At 35.6% G+C, this 23248-nt stretch overlaps 1 protein-coding gene across 5 annotated transcripts in view; it reads right to left on the bottom strand.

The window, feature by feature from the left end:
* Window positions 1-9539: 9539 nt before the first annotated feature.
* Window positions 9540-23248, bottom strand: part of LOC117415210 (transcription factor EC-like) — a 53564-nt gene continuing 39855 nt past the window's right edge. The window contains exons 1-8 of one of the 5 annotated variants that reach the window (XM_059027433.1): window positions 20503-20618; window positions 19834-20073; window positions 18908-19009; window positions 15571-15691; window positions 13883-13939; window positions 12601-12676; window positions 11812-11959; window positions 9546-10416 (exon numbers count right to left, since the gene is read on the bottom strand). In XM_059027433.1, the coding sequence (XP_058883416.1) occupies window positions 10021-10416; window positions 11812-11959; window positions 12601-12676; window positions 13883-13939; window positions 15571-15691; window positions 18908-19009; window positions 19834-20073; window positions 20503-20535 (1173 nt within the window). In that variant the 5' untranslated portion in view covers window positions 20536-20618 and the 3' untranslated portion in view covers window positions 9546-10020. Of the gene's footprint in view, window positions 10417-11811; window positions 11960-12600; window positions 12677-13882; window positions 13940-15570; window positions 15692-17694; window positions 17831-18907; window positions 19010-19833; window positions 20074-20502; window positions 20619-23248 lie in introns of those variants that run through there. The other 4 variants (XM_059027430.1, XM_059027431.1, XM_059027432.1 and 1 more) reach the window with 4 other exon arrangements.

Here is a 23248-nt window from a genome sequence, read left to right as displayed (position 1 = left end):
TTAGAGTATTGCAAAGGTAGTTTTTCTGTGGCTGCTTTGGCAGTAATGGAGCTTGGCTCTTTCATAGTTAATGCCAGTGTGCCTTCTAATTATAAAACAGAGAGAGGAGGGACGGTTGCCATAGCACGATGTGTTTCCAAATAGTTGCCATAATAATTTTTTTTTTAAAAATGGCAGAAATGTTTCTTTTTACATTCACTGACAAGCAAGATCAACCCAAACAATTAAAATAATGAAAGCAAGTGTACAGCTGGAAGTCTGAACAGCACATCCTCTCTGTGTGGTGACACCCACCTTATATTGTATTCAGTTCTTTTATTCAGACCTATTAATTCTGTGCCCTTTGGGTGCTCGGTGGAGTGCTTAATCCCTTTTAGATCCTGGGGCAGTGCATCTTTCTACAGTATCAGTACAAAGATGTGTTGATACAGCTACTACATGTACATCAATAAACCTTTCCACAGACCACTCAGACCTGTAGAGTCAAGAAAACAAATGTGAAACACAAACTAAATTGGTCTGAAAGAAATTATTAACTAACAATTAGATCTACAGTGTTACATCTCCTCCTCTTTCCTGCCAATGGTCAAAATGGACAGTGTCTTCTCTAAAGAGGAGCAGAAGAAAATCATAGAGTGTGGGGTCATGGATTTAATTAAGAAATAAGTATTTGTAATCCACCGGGTGTCTAGCTGTTTGCATTTCTGAATAACATTTCTACAAGCCAGTATCCGCTAAAAACCCTCATTATTTACTAAACAGGTCTTCTAACAAGGGAAGACTGATTACCATGAAGACTGCAATAAAACCTCACGGTCGAGGAATATCAATCATAATTGATGTGTTGCAAAGCAGATTACACACATTAGCCTACACAGTTTTAAAAATGACAGCTGCAACTTAACGTGACACATGTTATAATATAAAAAAAAGGATTTATAAAGCGTTGCAAGTAATATACAACAGAAGTGTTTTATTTTTTTCCCCGTTGCCTTAATGCTTAAGTATTTTACTACCAGGGTATTAGAATGTGCTTCAAGTAACATTTAGCAGAATAATTTCTATTTGTGTTGCCTTAATCCTTAATTATATTTTATTTGTTACAATTCTGACAGTTAAAAGCATCCTGTAAACAGTTTTGGCTTGGCAAGGATATCCTGAGTATTATAAGATTGCATATACTATTAAATATGTGGACATGTTTCAACTCATGATGACAGTTGGAGTATTATTTACTGCACTGGCTGCTAAGGCAAGGGATAAGCTTGTTCAGATTGCTTGTTTATTTATTGAACGCTATTAAAAGCGCTTTCCAAGTTTCGTTATACGAACTGGCTGACAGTTATTAAATAAAACCACTTAGAAAACAAAATACTACAGCTGACAGAAATTTATATTTTGCACTTTTTAGCGAGTCTCTAATGTTAGAGGCTGAAATGTTGTATGAAGACAAATGCAAATGAGTTGGTGCTCAGATAATGAATATCATTTTGTTATCAGTTAAATAAGCTTTTTTTATGTGCCTGTATACTTTACAAACAGAACAGACTAATATCGCTATAATAATGCTGCCGTAAATCGTGTTTAGCAGCCGTAAAGTCTGATTTTAGCAGCTACAAAAAATGCGGTGTATGTAAAGAATGGTGTTAACCTGGAGTTCTGCACCCGCTATCAAATTAGCACTTTGCCATCATTAATCCATTAAAATGATATTGAAATGCATTCAGATGAAGAAAAGAGCATGGAATTGTGCAGGATCTGGATACTAAGCAGGCGCAAATATTATAATGCAAGGATTTTGCCTTGCACTTAGGCAATTGCTGACCCTCCAAAAACTTTACACCTCTTCTTACAAGGTGCAAACCATTGTAGAAGCGAGTAACTAAGATCTGTATAAAAGCACACACCTGCAGAGACTTCAGGATGGCTACTGTGGTACACTTCCTGATGCGGCAACACTTGGCTCTTGTTAATGAGAGGCAGGAACACGTTGGGAGGAGAAGGGCAAGACAGGAAAACCTTGCATATTCAATCCCAGGGTCACTTTGTTATGCGGTGCTAAAGCGTTATCATCTCACTCCACAGGTTATACTAGGCCTAATAGCTGAATTGAGGGATGAGCTAGACCCCAGCGTCAATCTAGGGACCGCTATCCCAGCACATGTGAAAGTGCTGTGTTCTCTGCATTACTTAGCCTCTGGTTCCTTTCAGAACACAGTTGGAATGTCTGGAGGGATAGCCCAATTCACCTTTTCCAGAGTGCTAGGCACATTTCTGGATGTCATGCTGAAAAGGGCAGACCAAAACATATCATTTCCTAAGGATACTAGCATAACTGATGTTGGCTGAGGCTTTTCCAAACAACTCTGTTTCATGCTGAGTGACCTCAGCCATAAGGACTCTCAGCTCCTTCTCAGAAAACTTTTTATTTTCTTTTCCGTGTGCCAAGAGGACTTTGCTGCCCTTCCTCTGGCATATTTTTTTTGTTTGTTTATTTTTGTGCTCTACAAATGTCATACAGCGCCTACTGCTCTGTACTCTTTTGGCAACTAAATAGACCAATGTGCTCATTGAGACCCTCATTATCAGAATTGCATTGCTCTTAAGCTTATATAGGGCTGTGGCAAAGTGGTTAACAGTGTGCAGGTGATCAATCAACAGACAGACAATTATAATCCAGGTGCAATGTTGTTTAATGGTTTGTAATCCATTTGCCTGATGGCGTAACAGTAAATAAATAACAATGTTAACAGGCAATGCAGCAGGGTTTGTTGCTCTGTTTAAATCCACAGTTGGTTCCCAAATAATAAACAGTCCCGTTCCTATTCACCCACACGTAACACAAACACAAAAACAAGTCCACAGTGCATGCTCGTAGTGGATATACAGTCCTTAACGAAACAAAGTGCAGTGATGTTGTCCGGGTTGGTGCTGGCCTTTGGTGACAGCTCCAGGTCGTGTTAGCTGTCTAAACAATAAAACAGTATTTTCAGACAAGACAAAACAAACAAAACACTCACAACATATTTCATAACACCGATCATCAGAGGGAGATTTACCACCAAAGATCATTCTATTTCCGTCAGAAGGGCACAGTGCAAAATAATTGAGGATGTAAAATTCAAAATTGCATTTCAGCCAGGTAATTATTTTCCACTGCGCCCTTGTGCAAAACAATAAATAGAATTATCTTTGGTGGTAAATCTCCCTCCTGACCTGTGAGGGCGCTAAGTAACAGGAACAGAGTACCCTGGACTGTTTGGCCTGGCACTTCATTCCCAGGGTTAAAAGAAAGTCAGTCATCTACTGCACCTATACTTATCTCTACCCCTTTTATCTTCATCTTATTTATTTTTAATAGAGCATATTAGAGTGGAGTCCCTCAGATATATCAGTATTATATTGATTTTCATAATGGTGTTCCTAACAGGAAATTAATTAATATGCACAGGGTGTTTAAATAACTACCCCTCCAGAGGGACTGAAACAAAAAAAGGGCCACTCCAAGGGTGTCCAAGTTCCTCAGGTCAAGAAGCATAAAGCACTTCAAGACAAAAATAAGACTGAAGTTCTGTCACATAAATATATTCTTACGCATGAATTAAACAAAACTGAATATTTCTGTAAAGCTTTGATTGGATGTAATTACATTTCTTGTATTTGAACATAAAACACTAGATATATATTTACAAGATTTGCAAGAAATCAAACATTTAAATTAGGCTATTTATATTAAATAGGATGCACAATTGTTCTCTATGAATAACATTCCAGGCAGTTACTACATTTTAAAGACTACATTATATTGCTTAAAAATGCTTTGTCAAGATAATAAACATGTGCAGTACAGGGATAACTAAGCATGTCTAAACATGAATTAATTTCAAATTAAGTCATCTCAAATATCATAAAAGACAGATGCTCCTTAAGTCTGATTTTAAAACTGATGTGGTTTAATTTGCACAAAGAATGTCCTTCAAATTGTGTGTGGAATGCCACAGTTTCATACAATAAAATATGTCATTTTTAAAACACTTAGTCAAATTCACTGTTTTTACTTGTATTTTATTTTTTTCCAGATTCATCTGTTTTTGAGCAGAAAGAAAATATAAGCTAATTTACATTAAAAACAACTAATAGTTAAAGAGGTTTTTTTGAAAAGATTTATTAAACTGCATACTCATTTGAAAGAAGGTTTGAATTCATTCACAAGGTCCTGAGTGTATTGTGACTGTTTAATTCTGAATTTCAGTAATTATGAGTTTGAATTGTGCAGTTAAGGTCGTAATTGACCTTTGATATAAAACTGTAACGAGAGAGACCTCTAGTGGTCCACTTTATGTACTGGTTTTGACCAATTAAATTAATCTTCAGTGATACGTGTTACTAATTTTTCCACATTACCGGAAACAGTTATATTCTGCTTTCCCTTCAGAGAAAATACATTGATAAATTCAGTGTGTCTTTTGTGCTAAAACAGCTCCCAAAAAACTGAATATATGAATTTAAATTCACATTTATATGTATTATGGTTGGGTCATATTTTTCTTTCAAGTAGGTTTGGTTATTTTAATGACCTTTAAAGTGCCATCTCAATACATAATAGATAATTATAAGATATATAAATGCAATTATGACTGATTTAATGTATGCATGCTTGAGAACGTTGCCATTAACACAGACTTATTTTTAAATGCATGAATATTCAAGTGAGGATTTAGCTTAATAGGGTCAGGGCTGTGCATTTAATAAACAATTATACATTAATTATAAATGAGTCAGTCTCAAAAGATTTGTTGGGTGGAGACTAAATTAATAATGCAAAATGATGCATATGAGGTCTCAAACGGCAGGGTCTGAACTGCAGCTTTATACTCCAGCATGTTTAGGTAGTAATAATGATCCAAAATCTGGCATTTACATTAAAAAGTTCAGTTAACTGAAGAGATCAAAATTAGAATGGGTTCCACAGCCATCATATTAAAGTTTGTATTTGCCTACATCCTCAAGTGTTTTAGGCTATTGAGTCCCAGTGCTCAGTACAGCAGACCTGTCAGCCCCATTTTACACTACAAATCAATCTGAGCTGTACAGCTGTCTCTCCAAGGTCATATGGTTTACCAAAGGTTACCCGCACATTTCTGGCAGGTGAAAGGATTAGCACAGTTTTTAGAGACACTTGTAAATTAAGCAAAAGTAGACAGTGGATAGGCGCTCTTTTCGGCTTCATTCAAATATACCCCCTAAAATATTAAGAAAGGGATTGGACCTTTGGCCTCACAGATCAGAAAGGTAATACCAGAACAAAATCTATTAACTGGCAAGCCCACAGTTCTATATCTCTCCAGACACCTATCCATGACCAGTGTTATAATAACCTCTCCATTAGGCATCCCTCAGGCAAAAGTACATAGGCTATAATAGGATCAGTATAAAATTCCATGGAGGATAAAGAGCATATCCTTATTGTCAGTCTCTGGGCCAAGGGTGCTCTCTGCTGCCTTAAAGCTGTCCTCGCATTTTATATGCTAACTATTTGTGCATTATTAAATGTGATTTGGTTGCAAGCCTGTAGTAGCTGATCGTTATACTGTACCAACTTTGTAGAGGACTAACTTTGAGGTATTGTATTAACCCGAACTGATTGCAGATTTTCATACATAGCATATTGCAGCAAATGATTGTTTTGAGAGAATTGTGGTGAAATACTGTACAGAGTCTAGTATCCAAAAGTCTATTTACCAGATAATTAAGTGAACCACTACCTGGGGACAGATTGTGCCCCGCGTCAGATAAATGTTGGTTTTAAAACAAAACTTTCCAATGCCTCCCAATTGCTTGGTATACAAAATAAAATTGAAGGCGCTGCACAAAATGGATTTTGCGGCTTCTCTAACATGGTGCCTCGTTTGGAGGTGTGTCATTTTATCTTAGTATAAAAACACATTCATTCAAGCGTTGTAGAGCCTGCATTAGGTAACTCAGGTCCTTTTTTAAAGACATCTTCAGAGTTCTTTTCTACAGCATGCTTGAAGATTCACATTTAAAAAACACTAACACAACATATAAATTATATATGAAATGGGCATTTTATCATTCTAAAGTACATCAAGCACAGTTATGGACTATACAAGTGTAAATTACACAAAATAACTACTAAGAAAATACATACTTTTTATTGTGTTTTTTATTATTTAAAGAGACTGTAACCAAATACACAGTAAAACCTGTCTAACTAAGCCTTTTACATACAGGCACTCTGTATTTGCATAATTTTGGGGTTCCGATCAAATCTCTATTGAAAATAATGGTGTGATATCCTGTACAATCCGAAAGAATCCTGAATGATTTGTAAGTCTTGTCTGTCTAAAACCAATGTAAACCTTACTGTGCAGTCTGGCATCAAGTCCCGTATTTCCTTTTCTAAATGTATAATGAAGCATATTGCTGGGAGAAGGAAAATATCTGAAAAGAAATCAGGAAGTGCAACAGGTGATTTTCCAAAATCACAATGGAAGTATTTTGAAGTACTGGATTTTCTCAAAAATGTAGAGTTATTGCCAGATGCTTAGCAGCAGTGTTGTCTTGTAATGATCGGACTTACTTAAGTCAACAAGTAAAAAAAATCTTAAATCCTGCAGGATCCTCCAAACTAAGCATGATATGCTCCATGCCTGTTTCTACGGCACAGACACTCTGTAGTTCACACTGTCAGTCCTTTCAAAATTATAGGCTGCACTTTGTTTTAAACCAATGTAATTATGTAGCATATCGGTTACAACCAGCATTATGTTTTAGGATTATATGTAAGGATTTTCATTGCAGAAAAAAATCTGCATTTTTCAAATTTAACAAAAAAAAAAAGATTTACTGAAAGTACACATTATTCATACACACATTGCCACTTGAAGCAGTAACTGAGCTTCCTATTAAATGGGGTTTGAAGTGGTGAACAAATGTGCATTTTCTTTTCCTTAAAGCAAATGGCAATAATCTGAAAAGCAGTTCCTTTGTTAGTGGGGAAAGGAGAAAATATGTAGAAATATGAAAAAAAACAAGTAAAACGAGCAAACTCTTCCTCTAGAAGTCGTATAAAGATTGAACAAACCCGAAATAACCTACTGCATCTGTACAAGATGGTAATCACACGAGTATTGTCTATAAGTGAATGAACTAAACCATATTTACTGAGTCAAATTATACAAGTTCACAACGACGCCAGAGACTTTCTAAAGGTCCGGTGTGTGTGTGTAAAAGTATACACAGTATAACCGAGTATAAGCACGTTCTTTTCTGCTGTGCATATGTTTCTCTTGTCAAAAAAAGAGGGGGCATGGCCTCTGGTAAATATATACTTCTGTAGATTTGGAACCATGTATGGTAACATAAATTCCATTAAGGGAATTATATTACATAACTTATAAAAGTGCCATAACAAGGCAGCACACAGATATATTTCATTGAATAAAACAAACATTGCTAAAACCTCTTCAAAAATGTTTTGTAGATTGATGATCAAAACCAATTGTGCAAATCTTGATTTTTTTTTTTTTTACTTTACAGTAAGAGAGAATTACTTTGTACTAAACTCATTTTTTCTTGGTTTCCATCTCTTGCTGTTTCTTTTTATATACACATAGTTCAGTAATTAAGAAGCCAGAGAGAGAGAGAGAGAGCTTGTGGCTGTTGCCCAAGCTACTTAGTGATGTTGCTGCCATCATTCCACTTGACTGCAGTTTTTCAAAATGTTCAGAATATTTGCAATAAATCATACCGATAATGGCTATAAAAAAAAAAAAAAAACAGATGGCAGGAGATTCCATTTCCAACTGCATTATTAAAATTAGGACTGTAATAGATTTCCTCTGTATTGCAAGATCCTAAGGATGGTTTAGCATTGCATTCAAGTTGTAGCAGCTCTGGATCTTGTGAATAGGTTGCCTTTTGTAGCATCTCATTATTATGTTGGATGTGCTTCAAAGATAACATAGCAGATTTCAAGAATGTGTCTATAGATGGGCAGTTCACTTGAGACTGCCTTGAAATGTTTAGACAAAAGTTAAGTTATTACCTACTTGGAAAAAACAACTAATCACTGAGTTTTTCTTTTAATTGGTCCAATTATGCTTCATTGATTTTAGCTTTGGGCCATCTACATATTTAGCTAAATAAAACAGTACTGTACTAGTAATCTCATTTATCGGTGGAAAGAGCTTGGACTACATGGTGGTTTTTTTTTACTTGCTATCAAAGTAGTTTTTATTCTTTACTCTTTTTTCCTTAATGTTTTTTCAGAAGCTTTTGCACAATTTCTTTGAGAAAAAGCAACAAAAAACACAAACTTCCCTTTGGGGAGCAACAAAAAAATTTTTATTTTATAAATGCTCTGTACTGAGAAACAGTAATTGTCCAGTTTCTTTTAAATCACATTTTAAAAATAAACTTGAAGTATAAAAACCTGTCAAGTACAAATCCATATAATATAATATAGTATAATATACTGTAGATATTGATTTACTATTGACAAATGTTAATTCTGGGAATGTACATTAACATACTAAGCATCCCTTCTTAATACATCTATAACACACAGTATATATCAGTATTATTTAGCAGACACCTCTATCCAATGCAACTTACAGAGACTAGAGTGTGTGAACTATGCATCAGCTGCACAGTCACTTAAAACAACGTCTCACCCGAAGGACGGAGCACAAGGAGGTTAAGTGATTTGCTCAGGATCACACAGTGAGTTAGTGAGTGAGCTGGGATTTGAACGAGGGACCTCTTGGTTACAAGCCCTTTTCTTTAACCACTGGACCACAGCCTCCTATTATGGCCCTAAAGGAGCTCCGCACCTTTTTTTTTTTTTTGTGCTGAACTTTTGGTTCTTCACATGTGTTTTTGTGTTAATTGAGTTGAAGTCTGAACTGTCCCAAACTCTCATCTTAATGTAAAGCTTAGCCTGTAGGGACCACCATCTTGTTTGGTAACGGAACAGGTATTTTACTGTGACCTCCAGTATTTGCTGTCTTTTTGATCACTTTCTCAGTGTCAGCTGTACGACGTGGTGGTGGTTTTGTAATGTGGACCACTGTCCACTAGGATTACTTTGAGACTAACAAACTCATTTAATTTTAACCCAGGTGCTCAGGGGTAAAAGGCTAGTGTATGAACCTGCTGTGCAATCTAACACCTATATTAGCTTAGGTTAAGTAAAATTTCAACTACAATAAAGTGTAAGAGAAGCTTTATTAAGCATATTGCATATCTGTTTATATTATGTAAAACTCTCCAAGTGGAGTGGTGTATAGGAATAAATAATTTACTAATACTGTGCTTGCACATAAGGCATACAATCATGGGTTTATCAAAAATGCATTTATTTTTCTTTTCAACAAAAAAGAAATGTGTTACAGGTTAGATAACATAATGAATCATCAATGTAACATTATTTCAAGCGATTAGATTAAAACATGTATAAATATACACAGATATTAAAATATACATATATATATATATATATATATATATATATATATATATATATATATATATATATATATAAAAGACAAAACACATACAAATTCTGAAGGCCTCTAATTTTTTGTGGCGCAAGCAGACAAAATCTCTTCTTGACTGTTGCTAAAATATGTGTACGCATCAATCTGACAGTTAATAACCTTCATTTGCCACCCTGTTTAACATTACGGGCAGTGTGATAACAGTATGCGCTCCCAGAACTTTGTGCCAAAGTTTCCTGAATCCTTACAGTTGATGTCTCCCTTTACTATATTTATATACTAGATATGCTGAAGTTTGCTTCTGTCCAAGTCATCAGTGCTGAAATTAGTCTCCTTGACCTGTTTGGATACATTCTTCACAAAGAAGTCTGATCAAAAGGAAATGATGGGACTGGTGCTCGGCAGGACAGCCCCAAAACGGGCCAAGATAGAGTCTGGCAACTGGCAGATTTGTGAAGAAATGTAAACAGCAGTAAAAAGCTGCACTGCTCAGCTATCATAAGTCATCCCCGTCATCTGTGCTAAAGCTGCACCTCCTGCTGCTCCCTTTGGATGCGACGGGCGACGTGGCAGACAAGAGAGGATCAGTCCCAAATGGAGACAAGTTGTCATCCATCAGAATCTTGTCCAGCCGGTGCTCTTCTTTTAGTGTGGCACTGAAGGAGAAGTCTGTGAAATGTGACAGTGGATCAGAGAAGGTCGTTGAGCCATGTTTGAGGTCAGTGCCTGATATCTGAGACATTGCCGCCTGCTGCATGTACTCTCCGTTCATGTCCTCCTGGTAAGGCTGCTGCTGTTGCTGCTGCTTCATGAGATGGGAGGCGAGGTCCACAGTCCCTAATGAAGAGGCCATGGTAGGGAGTCCATGTGCACGGGCTTGCATTTCCAGCTCCTGCATCAATAAATAAGGAGAAATTGTTTTTTTCTGTGTGCCTTAATGAACCACTTGTAAGTACTTTCCTCTATATCTTACAAAGGTTGTTTAAATGAACCCAGCCTAGGAGGTTATATCATAAACCCTATAGAACTTTCCAGTATATCTTCTATATCTTATGAGGGCCGTTCAAGTGAACCATGCCCAGGAGGGTGTATCATGGCACAATGATCTTAGGAAATTGTTATTGAGTATTCCAGGTCAGGTGACATCTGCTCCTTAAAAAGTTGGTGATGTTATTCAGAAGTGTTACACCTGCAGGTATTGCCCAGGAATGTTTAACCAATGCTTGTTCACCTTTCATAAAAAGGAGTTTCAGTCACACAACACTTGTAGTCCAAACCTGCCTTCATTGATTTCTGAAGCACCTTGCAGGATGTGAAAGTCTATGTCCTGGACTGGCCTTACACTGCATCCAGCTATTTTATTTGATAAAACATCAATGCTGTAGTACAACAATGGGACAATTGTGTACAAATATATTATCATTAGAAAAAAAAGTAATAATCAAAATATTACAACAATACTAAATATAGTGCCTCCTAGGGACAGGGGACTACATAAGGGATAAAGGATTACATTTGTAGCTTGACTATGACATTACCTGTTATACAGCACCGTAATTGTTAAAATGTAGTTAACACACCCAGTTAACTTTAAATATAAAGTACACACAGGTTCTTTGTAATTTGGCAATTATACAAACTGGAACTAAACAAGCAGTAAACTACTAAAATACAGCGCCATTTATAAACTTGAGCAAGTCTGTTTTAGGGCTATATTTGTTAAGGTCCTTGTTTGTATCAACCATAGCTGCATCATGTTGTTTCTCTAATGAGGTATCATTGGATGTGTGGCAGCATTTAAAAATACATAATTACACAAATATTGTAACCTGATTGTGTCAGCCTTCTCTGTGTCTGTTCCACCAAGGAAAAATTATAGTAACAATTTGTATACAATTGCATTTTTACTGATAACTTCAGCTTGAAGGGGGGAATTGCATGTCTTATCGTGACACGGAGTAATTCATTTTGTAAATAATTGGGATGCATCAGGAGGTGATGAGTTCTGTAATGCTTCTGCTGCATCATCTATAAATAGGTCAATATAAACCGCTTCATTTTAATGAATAATTTTGAAAAGAGGTAAGCTACATTTGTCTTCGGTAGATTAAGCGAATCAAATCCACAGCTAATTTCTTTCCTCCTGACACAACTGTTGTTTCTATTAATCAGGTAATTACTGTTACCTGGTGCAGTTAAAGGCATAGGGAAACTTGCATGCAAAAGAGAAACCCCCTTGTTTTTTTAGTTCTTTTAAACTGTTGGTGTTACTGCAGCCTCTACAGACCTGAATTTGCAGACGAAGCCTTCTGTTGATGTGTTCCAGTTTCTTTTGCCTGTTCTCAAGCTCTCTCACTCGCTGCTGCTCTTTCTGGAGCCATTTAATGTACTCCACCGATGCTTTTAGAATCGTTCCTTTGTTCCATCGCATATCACTGCAGGATGTAAAGATAACCTTTTCACAAATGTGCACATCAGCAGAATTTTTAAAAACTTACAAAGGCTTTTTATATTAATAAGAAATGATGATTTACATGACCATTATTCACTCTCGGACATTATTGCTTCTGAATGGAAATTTTAATAGAATAGTTAAGTATATCTGCAGAAAGTCAATTCCGGAGCCCTCATATGGTAAAAAAATTAATCCCAGAATTAAAATTGGTGTCAGAAGAAGTAAAAAAAAATGGGACTTTGGGAGGGAAGCTATATACAGCACATTCCTGATGTCATTACTCCTTTAAGAAATGAGTGGCTGTAAAATGGTCCTTTTCTTCAGAATAAGACGTTTGTCTGATCTTAACTAATAATCTCTTTTATCATGTGCTAATAGCATGGCAGAAACTGTAACCTTCACTTTAATTTCTAGCACAAGTTAAATTGCATTACAGTGCTGCCTGGTTTCTATAGTAGATAGGAACTACACTGGCAGATGCTTTGTGCACAAACTTTTTTACACAAGCACTTGCTTCTTTGCTTTGCCTCTGATAAATGCATGTGATAGTTTGGACTCATACAGTATATGGTGCATATAAGTCAGCGTGCCTACACATATTTTGTTTTTATTTATACTTACGGGTCATTTGACTTTGGAATTAGTGTGCCAAGTTCCTTGATTCTGTAATTGATATTGTATCTTCGTCTTCTTTCAACTATTAACAAAAAACACTGCAGGGTTATTTTGTAGGCTTGCTTTAAAATGAATATTGTGTAAAGTACAAACATTTTCATAGAGAAGGTACTGCATAAGCAGCTACCAAACATTTCCCAATACAGTGCCTGGTCAATGCTACTCACCCCTAGAGGGATGGTGTAACTTCATGGGAAGAGGGTAGTTCAGTCTCAGCGGCAATGATCATGTCATTACATTACATTACAGTAAAGCCTAGCATTTTTCAACTAGGCATTCAAATGTGCATCAGGAAACTAATAGACTTTGGGTAACATAGGGGCCGTCGTAAGACTTGTTTACAAAGACATTGCTACAGCTTTGCTTGTGAATGTTTCTTCAAGGCACTTTCCCATGCACTTACTGTAAAGGTTCTTACTCCTTGTTTGGTAATCATCTTTTGTTTGCATTGATGTGGCATTAATACCCCTTGATTTGGGCATTTTGGTTGTAGTACAGCAAGGTTAGCTTGTTGGTGACTGTAGGAGAGGGTTATTAAACTCAAAGTCCCAGATTTCTATACAGTAATAATACATAAGTGCCACTGGTTTTGACTTAAGCTGCCTGGTGATAATAAAAAAACTGTCTTGGCTGTTGAGACAGACATAAATGCTAAAACTGAGTTTGTACTCCTTCATTCCTGTCAGACACACTGTCTGTAAGACAACATTACCCCCTTGTGGACAAAGGCCCCCAGATCAAGCACCTCGTGTCAAAGGCCCTATTCACAAAGCCTTAACTCTGATGTTATTGCATTTTTCAAAAAGTTTTCTGTTGTTCAAAATACATTTTTATGAATAAAATAAACAGACTAGAATTGTGTTGTATTCATAACAAAGACTTTCATGGAAAAAAAACATAAACTAACTTAAAGCTTTGTTTAATCTTACAATGTACTGTTTCCCCTACTGTCAAGAACTAAGGACCTGATTCTACAAAACTGCTATTTCAAGAAAAACTTACAAAATCTATGAAATATAAAGTTTTCTTTTCTTTCTATATTGTATATGTATACTTAGTAAATTCAATGTTTTGTATGAGGCTACAACTTTAAGCAAATAACAATATCATGCAAAGTCGTATCCTATAATTCAACATTTAAAAGTGTGTAAGAAGGAGGTGAATATGTACAATAGGCATATAGATAGATGCAGATCTAAAACATAGATATACTGTAAAATGTTCTTACTTAAATTGTGGTTGTCTTTTTTCTGTCGTTCTTTGGTTAGAGCACGTGTGTCAAATTCTGAAAAACACCAAAACACAAAAATTGCAGCATGAAGTTTCAGTACATAGTATAAATGGTATTATGACTGGGTTACTGCTTCAGATGTTTTATCCAGATTAACTCGGATTCTTCCTCCACAGGGCATGCACAGTAACTCAGCAGCCTTGCATGACCCCCTTTGATATTTCTTTCAAGCCGTGTGCCCTCTGATACCAAATGCATTAACATTTGTTCACAATCAAATCAGTTTGTCAGAAACTAACTCGCAGTTCCAAGTTTGCTTGCTGACACAAATAAACTGTACATTCTATTTCAGATTTTTCTAAAATTATCTAATTGTATTTTGATTGAATTAATCAATTAGTTTTTGTTGATTTAATAAGGTCACTTGAACTTACTATAATGGCCCATTGTTCCTACTGCTCAGTTATATGAAAAGATACTAATTTACTTATATATTCGTTGAAGGGAAAAGATCTGGAGATATCGTTGCTATTTCCTAAATCAATTAGGTTTACTTGATGCATGACATTCATAAAAAGTCACAGTGTGCTTTGTGTCTGTGTTGTCAGACTGGGAATACAGGCATCCAGCTAATGTGTACTGAACCATTGATAATTGGTAATGCTGCTAATACATTTTGAAACCCAAACGTTCCTCGGTTTTAAACAATACTTAGTTGAAGAGATATATCAGTGTTCTTTGGCTCCCTACATAATGTCATTCAGTGTACTTGACTGGTTTTACATTTTCTTCAATAAGGTCTGACAGAGAAATGTGGTGTTTTCTATCATTTTTTAAAAAATTTTTATTGTAACATCAGTGCACATCCGTTGAATATGTAATTGACTTGAAATGGTGTTACTGGTAGTAAATTGAGCACATTCTGTGCACAATGTATTACTGGATAACTGTTGTCTATCCACACAGCTGTAGTACCAGAACTGAAAGTAAACCTGTCTTGCTTTTATAGCAGTGTTCAGTGTTTATAATGCAACCATGCAGTACAGTACACTAAGAGCTCTTTTAAGAAGAGACAGCATGCACACTATACTCCAATAGCACCGGATTTAGGTAACTTATTTGATTTCACAAACTAGGACTAATGCATTAAGCTAATACACTGACTTGTTTCTATGTGTGCTAAAAGACTTTCAATCCTCAGTAACATTCAATAGGTATGCCACGCTGTTTTGCAGTTGAGTGAAAATATGACAGAAAATGCAGGGTGCTGTTTCCGTGTGGTTTACTGTAAATGTGTGATTTATTTTTAGTAAAGCAGCCCATAATATTTCTGTAGAAATGTTTTTAAATTTGCCTGGATTCTCCTTAAGAAAAGATAATTTTATTATACCAGTGTACTAGTTAAGTAAGTATATGTGTGGTAAACATTCTTAACTTCTCTTTGAGATACACATTTAACTCCTGAGTTGTTGTGTTTTTTTTTCTTTAATGAATACCAAATAAGTTTGATATTCATGAAACTCTTTTTAAATGATTTGTTAGAAGTCATTCATATCAAACAGTATTTTAGTCATTAAAAAAAACATTCTGTAAATACAGCGACTTGTGAGTTAAAGCTTTGTGAATACATCCCACAATAAGTTCAGCTTGTTTTTGGTTTAAGTAACGTGTGTTGTGTTTCGTACCTGTGGCTTCCCTTTTTTCAATGAGGTTTGTGGGACATGAACCAGACGTCAGTTCATAATTAGTAGCTGTCATACCTTGGTCACCACCATACACATCCAAAATACTGCAGGTCAGTGGCAGCTTGTCATAAAAAAATAAAAAAGAGGACTATTAGGATCTGCCCAGCACATGTCTGTGAGAAAAAAACTGTCATGAAAAACATGCTACTGTATACAACTGGATTACAGTTAACATAAATACAAAGGTGTTTGCTAAATAAATAAATTAAATAAATAAATAAAAGAGGTTAAATACATAAACATGCCATTGTTTTAGAAGTTGTATTAAAAATGTATATTTCACATTTGGCACATGAAAGTATGTCCTTATCATAATTACTTGTATATTGCTTTTTATTAACTGAACAAGTACTTTGCTGACAGATAGTTTAACCTGACACAATTAGACCATATTCTTTTATGCTCAGGGTTTCACAGCAGATTCTGCTGCTCTTTCATCCCCTGAAACTCTGACTGAAGTCCAGACTAGCACTGAGGAAAGACCAGCCATGCAGGTCATTGCAATGCAGGCAATGTTTCTATATTGTAATAATCTTAACAGTTGAAAACCTAAATACCTCCATCGTTGAACTCTATTTTAACCCCCCTAACATTTTCCTCCAGGGGACCCGATATTAACACCACTAAATACAATAAGAAATACACTAGAATGCAAATAAGCTGGTTTATGAATTGTAGGCTGCTGTTAAGATCCTGCAATATAAACTAGACCGCTTCATCTTTAGTACAGAATAATGTCTTAAGAGTAAAAAGGGGCAGCAGTGTGTAGTAGTGGTTAGGGCTCTGGACTCTTGACCAGAGGGTCGTGGGTTTAATCCCAGGTGGGGGACACTGCTACTGTACCTTTGAGCAAGGTATTTTACCTAGATTGCTCCAGTAAAAACCCAACTGTATAAATGGGTAATTGTTTGTAAAAAAGAATGTAATTGTATGTAAAAATAATGTGATATCTTGTAACAATTGTAAGTCGCCCTGGATAAGGGCGTCTGCTAAGAAATAAATAATAATGAACAAAGCTAATTGTATAGCATGACTAGGCTAATCTCTGACTATAAGCACAATAGTACAAGCTTCACTAAATGCTGCCTTCTGATGTAATACTGATGGGGTTGTTAAAGTGCTTTTCCAAGCAGGAGCATACAAACTTTTCCCTAGTACTTTTCTTTTTTTTTCTTTTTTTTTTGCAATCACTTAAGTCACTTAAGTCTAGTGCAATTCGTATGTATATGTAAGATATGTTGAAAATGATGTGATGCATTCTATGTCTAATTAAAATTGATTGATCCATATGAACATCATATAATTTCAAGCCCTTGCACAGCTTGACTGAGCCATTCATCCTTGTACTTTTTTGACGCTACACCAGCTGCAGTTAACAAAATCTGCTTATAAATGCCACACCTCCAAAGAAATTCGCTCCAATTAAAGAATGTAAGGAACCTAGCACTGCTAAAGTTTCAACTGTGTTTAGTGTGTAGGATTACAGGGATTACGATATGTTAAGCACATTCCATTTGAAGAATTCACTTTGTTCTAAATCTAACCATGATGTTGCAAGCATTGTAACTTTCAAATACATTGAAAAGAAAAGCACTGAACTATCATAAAAGGTGTATAAAGTTATTATAGATCACTGTCTTGCAAAAACAACAGCAGATCACAGACAACCACACAGAAAAACCTTTTCTCACTAAAGTGTAATATCATGCTTTCAGATAATTACAAACAATAAAGCAGGATTTAATTACAGTTTTCTTGTAATTAACAAGTAGCCTGTTAACCCAGGGATATCAAAAGGTAAATAAAATGATTTTTAAATTTTATAATTAGACTTTTAGAAATCCAGTTTGATAATTTGTATCTATTGTGTAACAATAAGTAACACAAAGATACACAGTCCAACTGTATGAATGTAATTTGTGATAATTTTTCCACAGTCCTCATATTTACAGCTACTTTCAATTACCATGCCAATGCACATTTTGCAGAAAGTTTTAAGGAAAAATCCAGCTTGGATATTAGCTGCTAAATTGTAAATCGGATAACTATTACTATTTTTCTTACCAGCTTTATTTTCTGAGAGTCTATAATCTCCACAACAGCAATCGTTTTGCTTTTCTCCTTCATTTCGCCTTCCCTGCTCAAAGCTGACTTGCAAGCATTAATCAAGCGAAAATGTGCTTAGCTTTAGCTCATGTAAGGAGATGAACTTTGACTCCCTCTTGGACTTTAAGCCTAATCTGATCTAGAGTGTAATTCACAAAAGCATTCTCCGCTGTGCCAAAAGTAGCAAGTGTGCTTGTTAATGTTTACCGAACCTCCTCCTCAGAACCCTTTCATTAGTTACAAAACTGCATGACACCAAATGAAGGTTTGTTCTCATAACCCTTGAAATATTATGATGCATGCTCATATATGGTATTAGACTCTGTTTGCTGTTCTTTACTACAGTGAATGTTTCTTCTGTGCAGTAACAGTACCTCTAGGGATGTGACATGCTAAACAGCAACATTTCAATTAATGAAATCCTTTTTCCAAACAATTACATAAACTAAATACCCTTATAACATTATTCAGCAGACTATATCCCTGTAATATCCCCTATAGCTTTAAATTGTTTTTTTTTAAAGGATGTTTATTTTTCTGTTAAACTCAATTCTTAAGAATGTAATAGGAATTTTGAGGCATTTCAAATGTTACTATTGATGATGATGATGATGATGATGATAATAGTTAATGAATTAGTTTACAGTTCTTGTTACAGTTCTTCGAAATGTAATCTTATAATATTTAATACTGCAATTTCCTAAAAATCAGAGCAAAGCCTAGTTAAAAGTGTATCTTAAAGTACTGTTAACTTTGTAATGCATTGTACTTCACCAGGCAGTTATGACAATTCCTTTAGCCCCCATCACAAAATGTTCTTGTATACAAACTTCCATCTCATGGGTCTGTATCCTAATCTGTGTTAGAATCAAAAGCCATATTTTAAATACACTAGGAGGCTACTTGCTTTCATTCAGATGATGACATAATGAGACAGGATTTCTGCTTCAGGTTGAAGTACATTGCTAGTCCATTCTCTGTGATGGACTGCATGTACCTGCACTATGCCATATATTGGCAATTGCAACGTGAGATTGTATCTATGACTCATTGCTCTCAACAGCTACCAGATTTAAATGCATTTTGATGACAAACATTGGAATCAATGAAAAATAATATCAAATGAATATGATGACAAACAATGTCTAATGAAAAACATTGCACAACTTACAGTGTTCGGCATTATAACATTTGGCTCCATACACCCCAAACCATCATCATTGAAACCAGATTCAAGGCTCATTAAGTCGTCAATAACTTCATCCATTTGGAACTAAGTAAAAAAAAAAAAATACTTTAAAAAATAAAATTGAAGGTGCACTTAATCATTTCTTAAATGTGATTCTAAACAATACTCAGTTTTAAATGTAAACCTTACATACTATTATAATATACATTTAGGTTTTACGATGTTCACTGCAACTGCCTTTCATTCTTGACTCATTTTAAAGAACAAACCACAATACATTTGTATAGCATGTCACACATACAACTGCCATAATCGGACCATTTAAATAACAGATTTAAATAACAGTATACACATAATAATACAACAGCAGCAATTTTAAAGTTACATTAAGACCCACTAAGATAAGAAAGCCATTTTATAAAAGTGCGTTTTTAGTCTTGACTTGAACGGTCCCAGCTTCCCTGACAAACGAAGGCAGAGCATTCCATAATTTAGGAGCTCTACAAGAAAAAGCCCTGCCTCCTGTGTTGCTTTTGTTGACCCTAGGAATAACCTGCAGCCCCGCATCCTGTAATCTCAGAGTGCGGTTTGGAAGATACAAGGTCAGTAACTCCTGCAAATAACTAGGTGCTAATCCATTCAGGGCCTTTTAAGTTAACAGAAAAATCTTAATCAATTCTATACTGCACAGGGAGCAAGTGCAAAGAGGCCAAAACAGGGATAATATGTTCACTTTTTCTGGTTTTAGTCAGAATTCTAGCAGCGGTATCCTGAACAAGCTGCAAGCTGTATACCACACGTTTTGGGACACCAGAAAAAAAGTGCGTTATTAAACAATTATTATTACACAATAGTGATAGTCAGTTCCCTTTAATACAGAACAAAAAAGTCTGTTCCCTTTGATTTACCTCATTGTCATGGTTGGCCGCAAGTGTCAGTAGTGTCACTGGACTGTCTTGGGTACTGTTGTCGTTTACAGATGGCAGATGTCCATTCCTCATAACCGGCCCTGTACCAAGCGACTGTGCTGGATGGGGGTGAGAGACTGAGTGTCCGTGGTTGGCTAGCTTGGTACCTAATGTTAGGTACTGCTTCTGTCTCTGGGCTTGTTGTATGTGGTACTTTGAGTTTTCCAAGTGAGTCTGGACCTGTAAGAAAGAGAAATGTTTTTTTTGTTGTTGTTACATTTCATTATCAAATGACACTGCCGTACCAATCTTAAAGCTTCCTGTGAACTACTGCTGCTGTTTCATTCAACCTTTAGCAGGTCCTTTCACTGAATGTTCACCAAAAAATAAGTAAAAGAAAAAAAAAAAGATATAACAAGTTCTGAACAAAATATATTGTTCTGATATCAATAAAGCCACGGCTTGTTAGTTTCAGACTTTTTAAATTTAATTACACTTGGGACCTAGATTTTAATTTCCCCAAATCAATATCTGTATTTAAGTTTAAATCGTATTTAAAAATGTAATTTAAAGTTACAAAAAGTTGTCAGTTAAGCCCTCTTGAATAAATAATAAAATGAAATCATCTGCTGTTACAGAAAATGTTAACTTTCAATTCCTGCCCCTCACCTTGTAGTAGCTACAGTCTGTTAAATGTGGCATTCTTAAAACAAAAGCAGACAGATACTTCACTCCAGGTCTTATTTTAGCAACTTTAGTACAATCCAATGGGAAGACAAATCTTCTTCAGCCTGTACTAAAGGACTGCCGAATCTGATGCTCAGTGGTGACTTTATAAACTAACAGGGCATGCTTAAAAACTTAATTGGTTAAAGCCAGCCCAGGCCTTGATTGCATAGACTGATAAATACTTCAAACAGAAAGATGTCACATTACTTTGGTTTGATCACAACAGGATATCTGCACTTTGCATAGATCATCGATTCAACAGGACTGCCCTATTCCGTTGTTACAGACAACCAATGGCAGACATGTCTTTCACTGGATTTTCCTTGAGGGGGCTAAACATAAATACTACTTGTTCTTGAGGGTTTTTAAATAACTCTGCTGTCATTTTTATCACTGATTTCTGTAGCTCATTGTCTGCCTGTTCCCAAAGAAGAACTGCCATGAACTTTGCCTTTTTAACAGCTCTAATCTATTTGTGGACTTCTCCAAAATATGACCCGAGTCTATACATAATACATTTTCCATTTCATCAATAGATTTGATACAGTCTATTTTCATCATACTGTTGAAATTATTTATAGTTTTAGCTGTTGATTAACGGCAAGTTAATTCTCGGCAGCATAAAGTATTTATAGATGTACAACGATAAATGAATGGTAACTTTAAAATATCGGTTGATTTGCAAGGAAGACATCATAACGTTGTGATATATTTCACTATCATTTATATGAACCGTGTGTATTCCACAACATATGAACTGACACATACGTGGCTTGACTTACACATTAAAACCTCGTGAAATACTGAGGGCAGTAAATAAGTGAAGGGACCTTATAGAGTAAAGTGCACTGTTACTGTTCTACCTACATATTAAAGTACAGCACCACTGTACAGTGCCTATTATCTGCTTATTGGGTTGCAGCTACTTAAATTAGTGTGTCAGTGTTTTCACAGCTGGTAATGATTTGCTGAACAATCACTGGTCAAGTCTCTCAGCAGAGTGAGATGGTATGGTGCTCAGAATTAGACCTAGTACCATGTTGCCTGGCATGCTGTCTTACGGAGAAAGTAATGACTTTCTTATCTTTTCAATGCTACATAGCAAACAGAATGATATCCATGTCTACCAGATTAACGGTGATGAAGCAAAATATCCAGAGCCATCGTTTTCTTTTCACAAAAAGTGATGGACAATGGCACTGACTACAGTACAGCACAGTGCCCATCAAACAGTTCTGTATTGACTTGAACCGTGATTCACCTGCAGTGTTAGATGCTGTAATAGTACAGTAGTATTTCACACAACACTGTTACACATGTATGTACTGCAGGAGAGATAGATACAGTATTAAGACATTAGGCAGTCCAAGATTAGTAGTGCTTATTGTGAAACCAGCCATAAATGTTAAAGGCAACAGGCTTGATAATTTGAAACCCTTGCTGTGTTTGCAGTCTAAAGAAAAAGACTAATTACTTTAACAAAAACAGGATATACTGAAAATTAATTAGAATTTATTGTTTCTTTCTGAATGAATACGGCCCTCATTTTGTTTCTTTTATTCAATTATTTGTATGAAACAAATTGCAGTCTGTTGGTCAACTAGTCTGACTGACCTCACAACCAAATGCTTTAAAAGACTTAAACAAGCCAATGGAAAGTGAAAGCAGCCAGCTGCCTGAAGCTCACATTTCTATTTTCACAGCAGGGGTTATATTTAAAAAGACGCCTTCAAGATTGCAACAAAAATTCTATTCACTTTAAAATACGTCATTTTTCATCAAACTTAACCTTCTGACTCTGTATCCCTCACAAACACGTCAATGTTCTTTCAAGGGTTAAGAGACCACAAAAGCAGTATTTCAGAGCGGTCAAGTCCCAGGTGTCCTATGAAAATGTACTATTTTTGGGTTCCAAATCATTTTCGCAGCACAGTAGCACATAAATAGACGCTCTTAAGATTAAAAAAAAAAATAGTTATTTATTTCCAATTATTTTAGGTCATGATTAAAGCCAGTACATTTTCCCTATAATTAAAATAATTCATATATATATATATATATATATATATATATATATATATATATATATATATATATATATATATATATATATATTACACACTACAAGAATGTACACTGTATGACTATATCTGAATTTCAATGCACAACTTATTTTCCTATTTTTCTGTAATCCAACATATCAAAATTCAGTGCTGATTGTGGGTGGTTTTAATGTGTTTTTAAATAAATGCAATGATACATACAGTATACTTTAAAGGGGTTACAGCTAATAAAATAACTGTATACATCTTCCATGTCATACACTTCCATTCACTATGAAGGTCTCACGTGTGCAGTTGTGAAAGAACAGCACCTGACAGCACACATGTATTTAAGTGGTATTTATCTGGTACCGTACTAGTTCTCTCTTCATGCTTTACTATCAGGTACTCTTGCACTCCCAAGGTTATGCCTCCTTTCCTGTTAACTTGCTGTTTCCCCTAATGAATAGCATGCTTTGCAGCTACTAGTAACATGCTTTGAGGTGAAACGATTTACTGTAATGAATTCAAAAAGTTACAGACAACCTGATTTAAATAAGGCATGCAAACAGAGCTGCAAAGCGAATGGCTGTGCACAACAGCTTTCTGGAGTTATTTCATCAGCTGTAACCCCTTTAACACAT

Source organism: Acipenser ruthenus, chromosome 7 (assembly GCF_902713425.1).
Source record: "Acipenser ruthenus chromosome 7, fAciRut3.2 maternal haplotype, whole genome shotgun sequence".
In the NCBI taxonomy this organism is placed as follows: Eukaryota; Metazoa; Chordata; class Actinopteri; order Acipenseriformes; family Acipenseridae; genus Acipenser; species Acipenser ruthenus.
The sequence above is the reverse complement of the archived record's forward strand: the minus strand, read 5'-3'. Positions and strand labels throughout refer to the sequence as shown.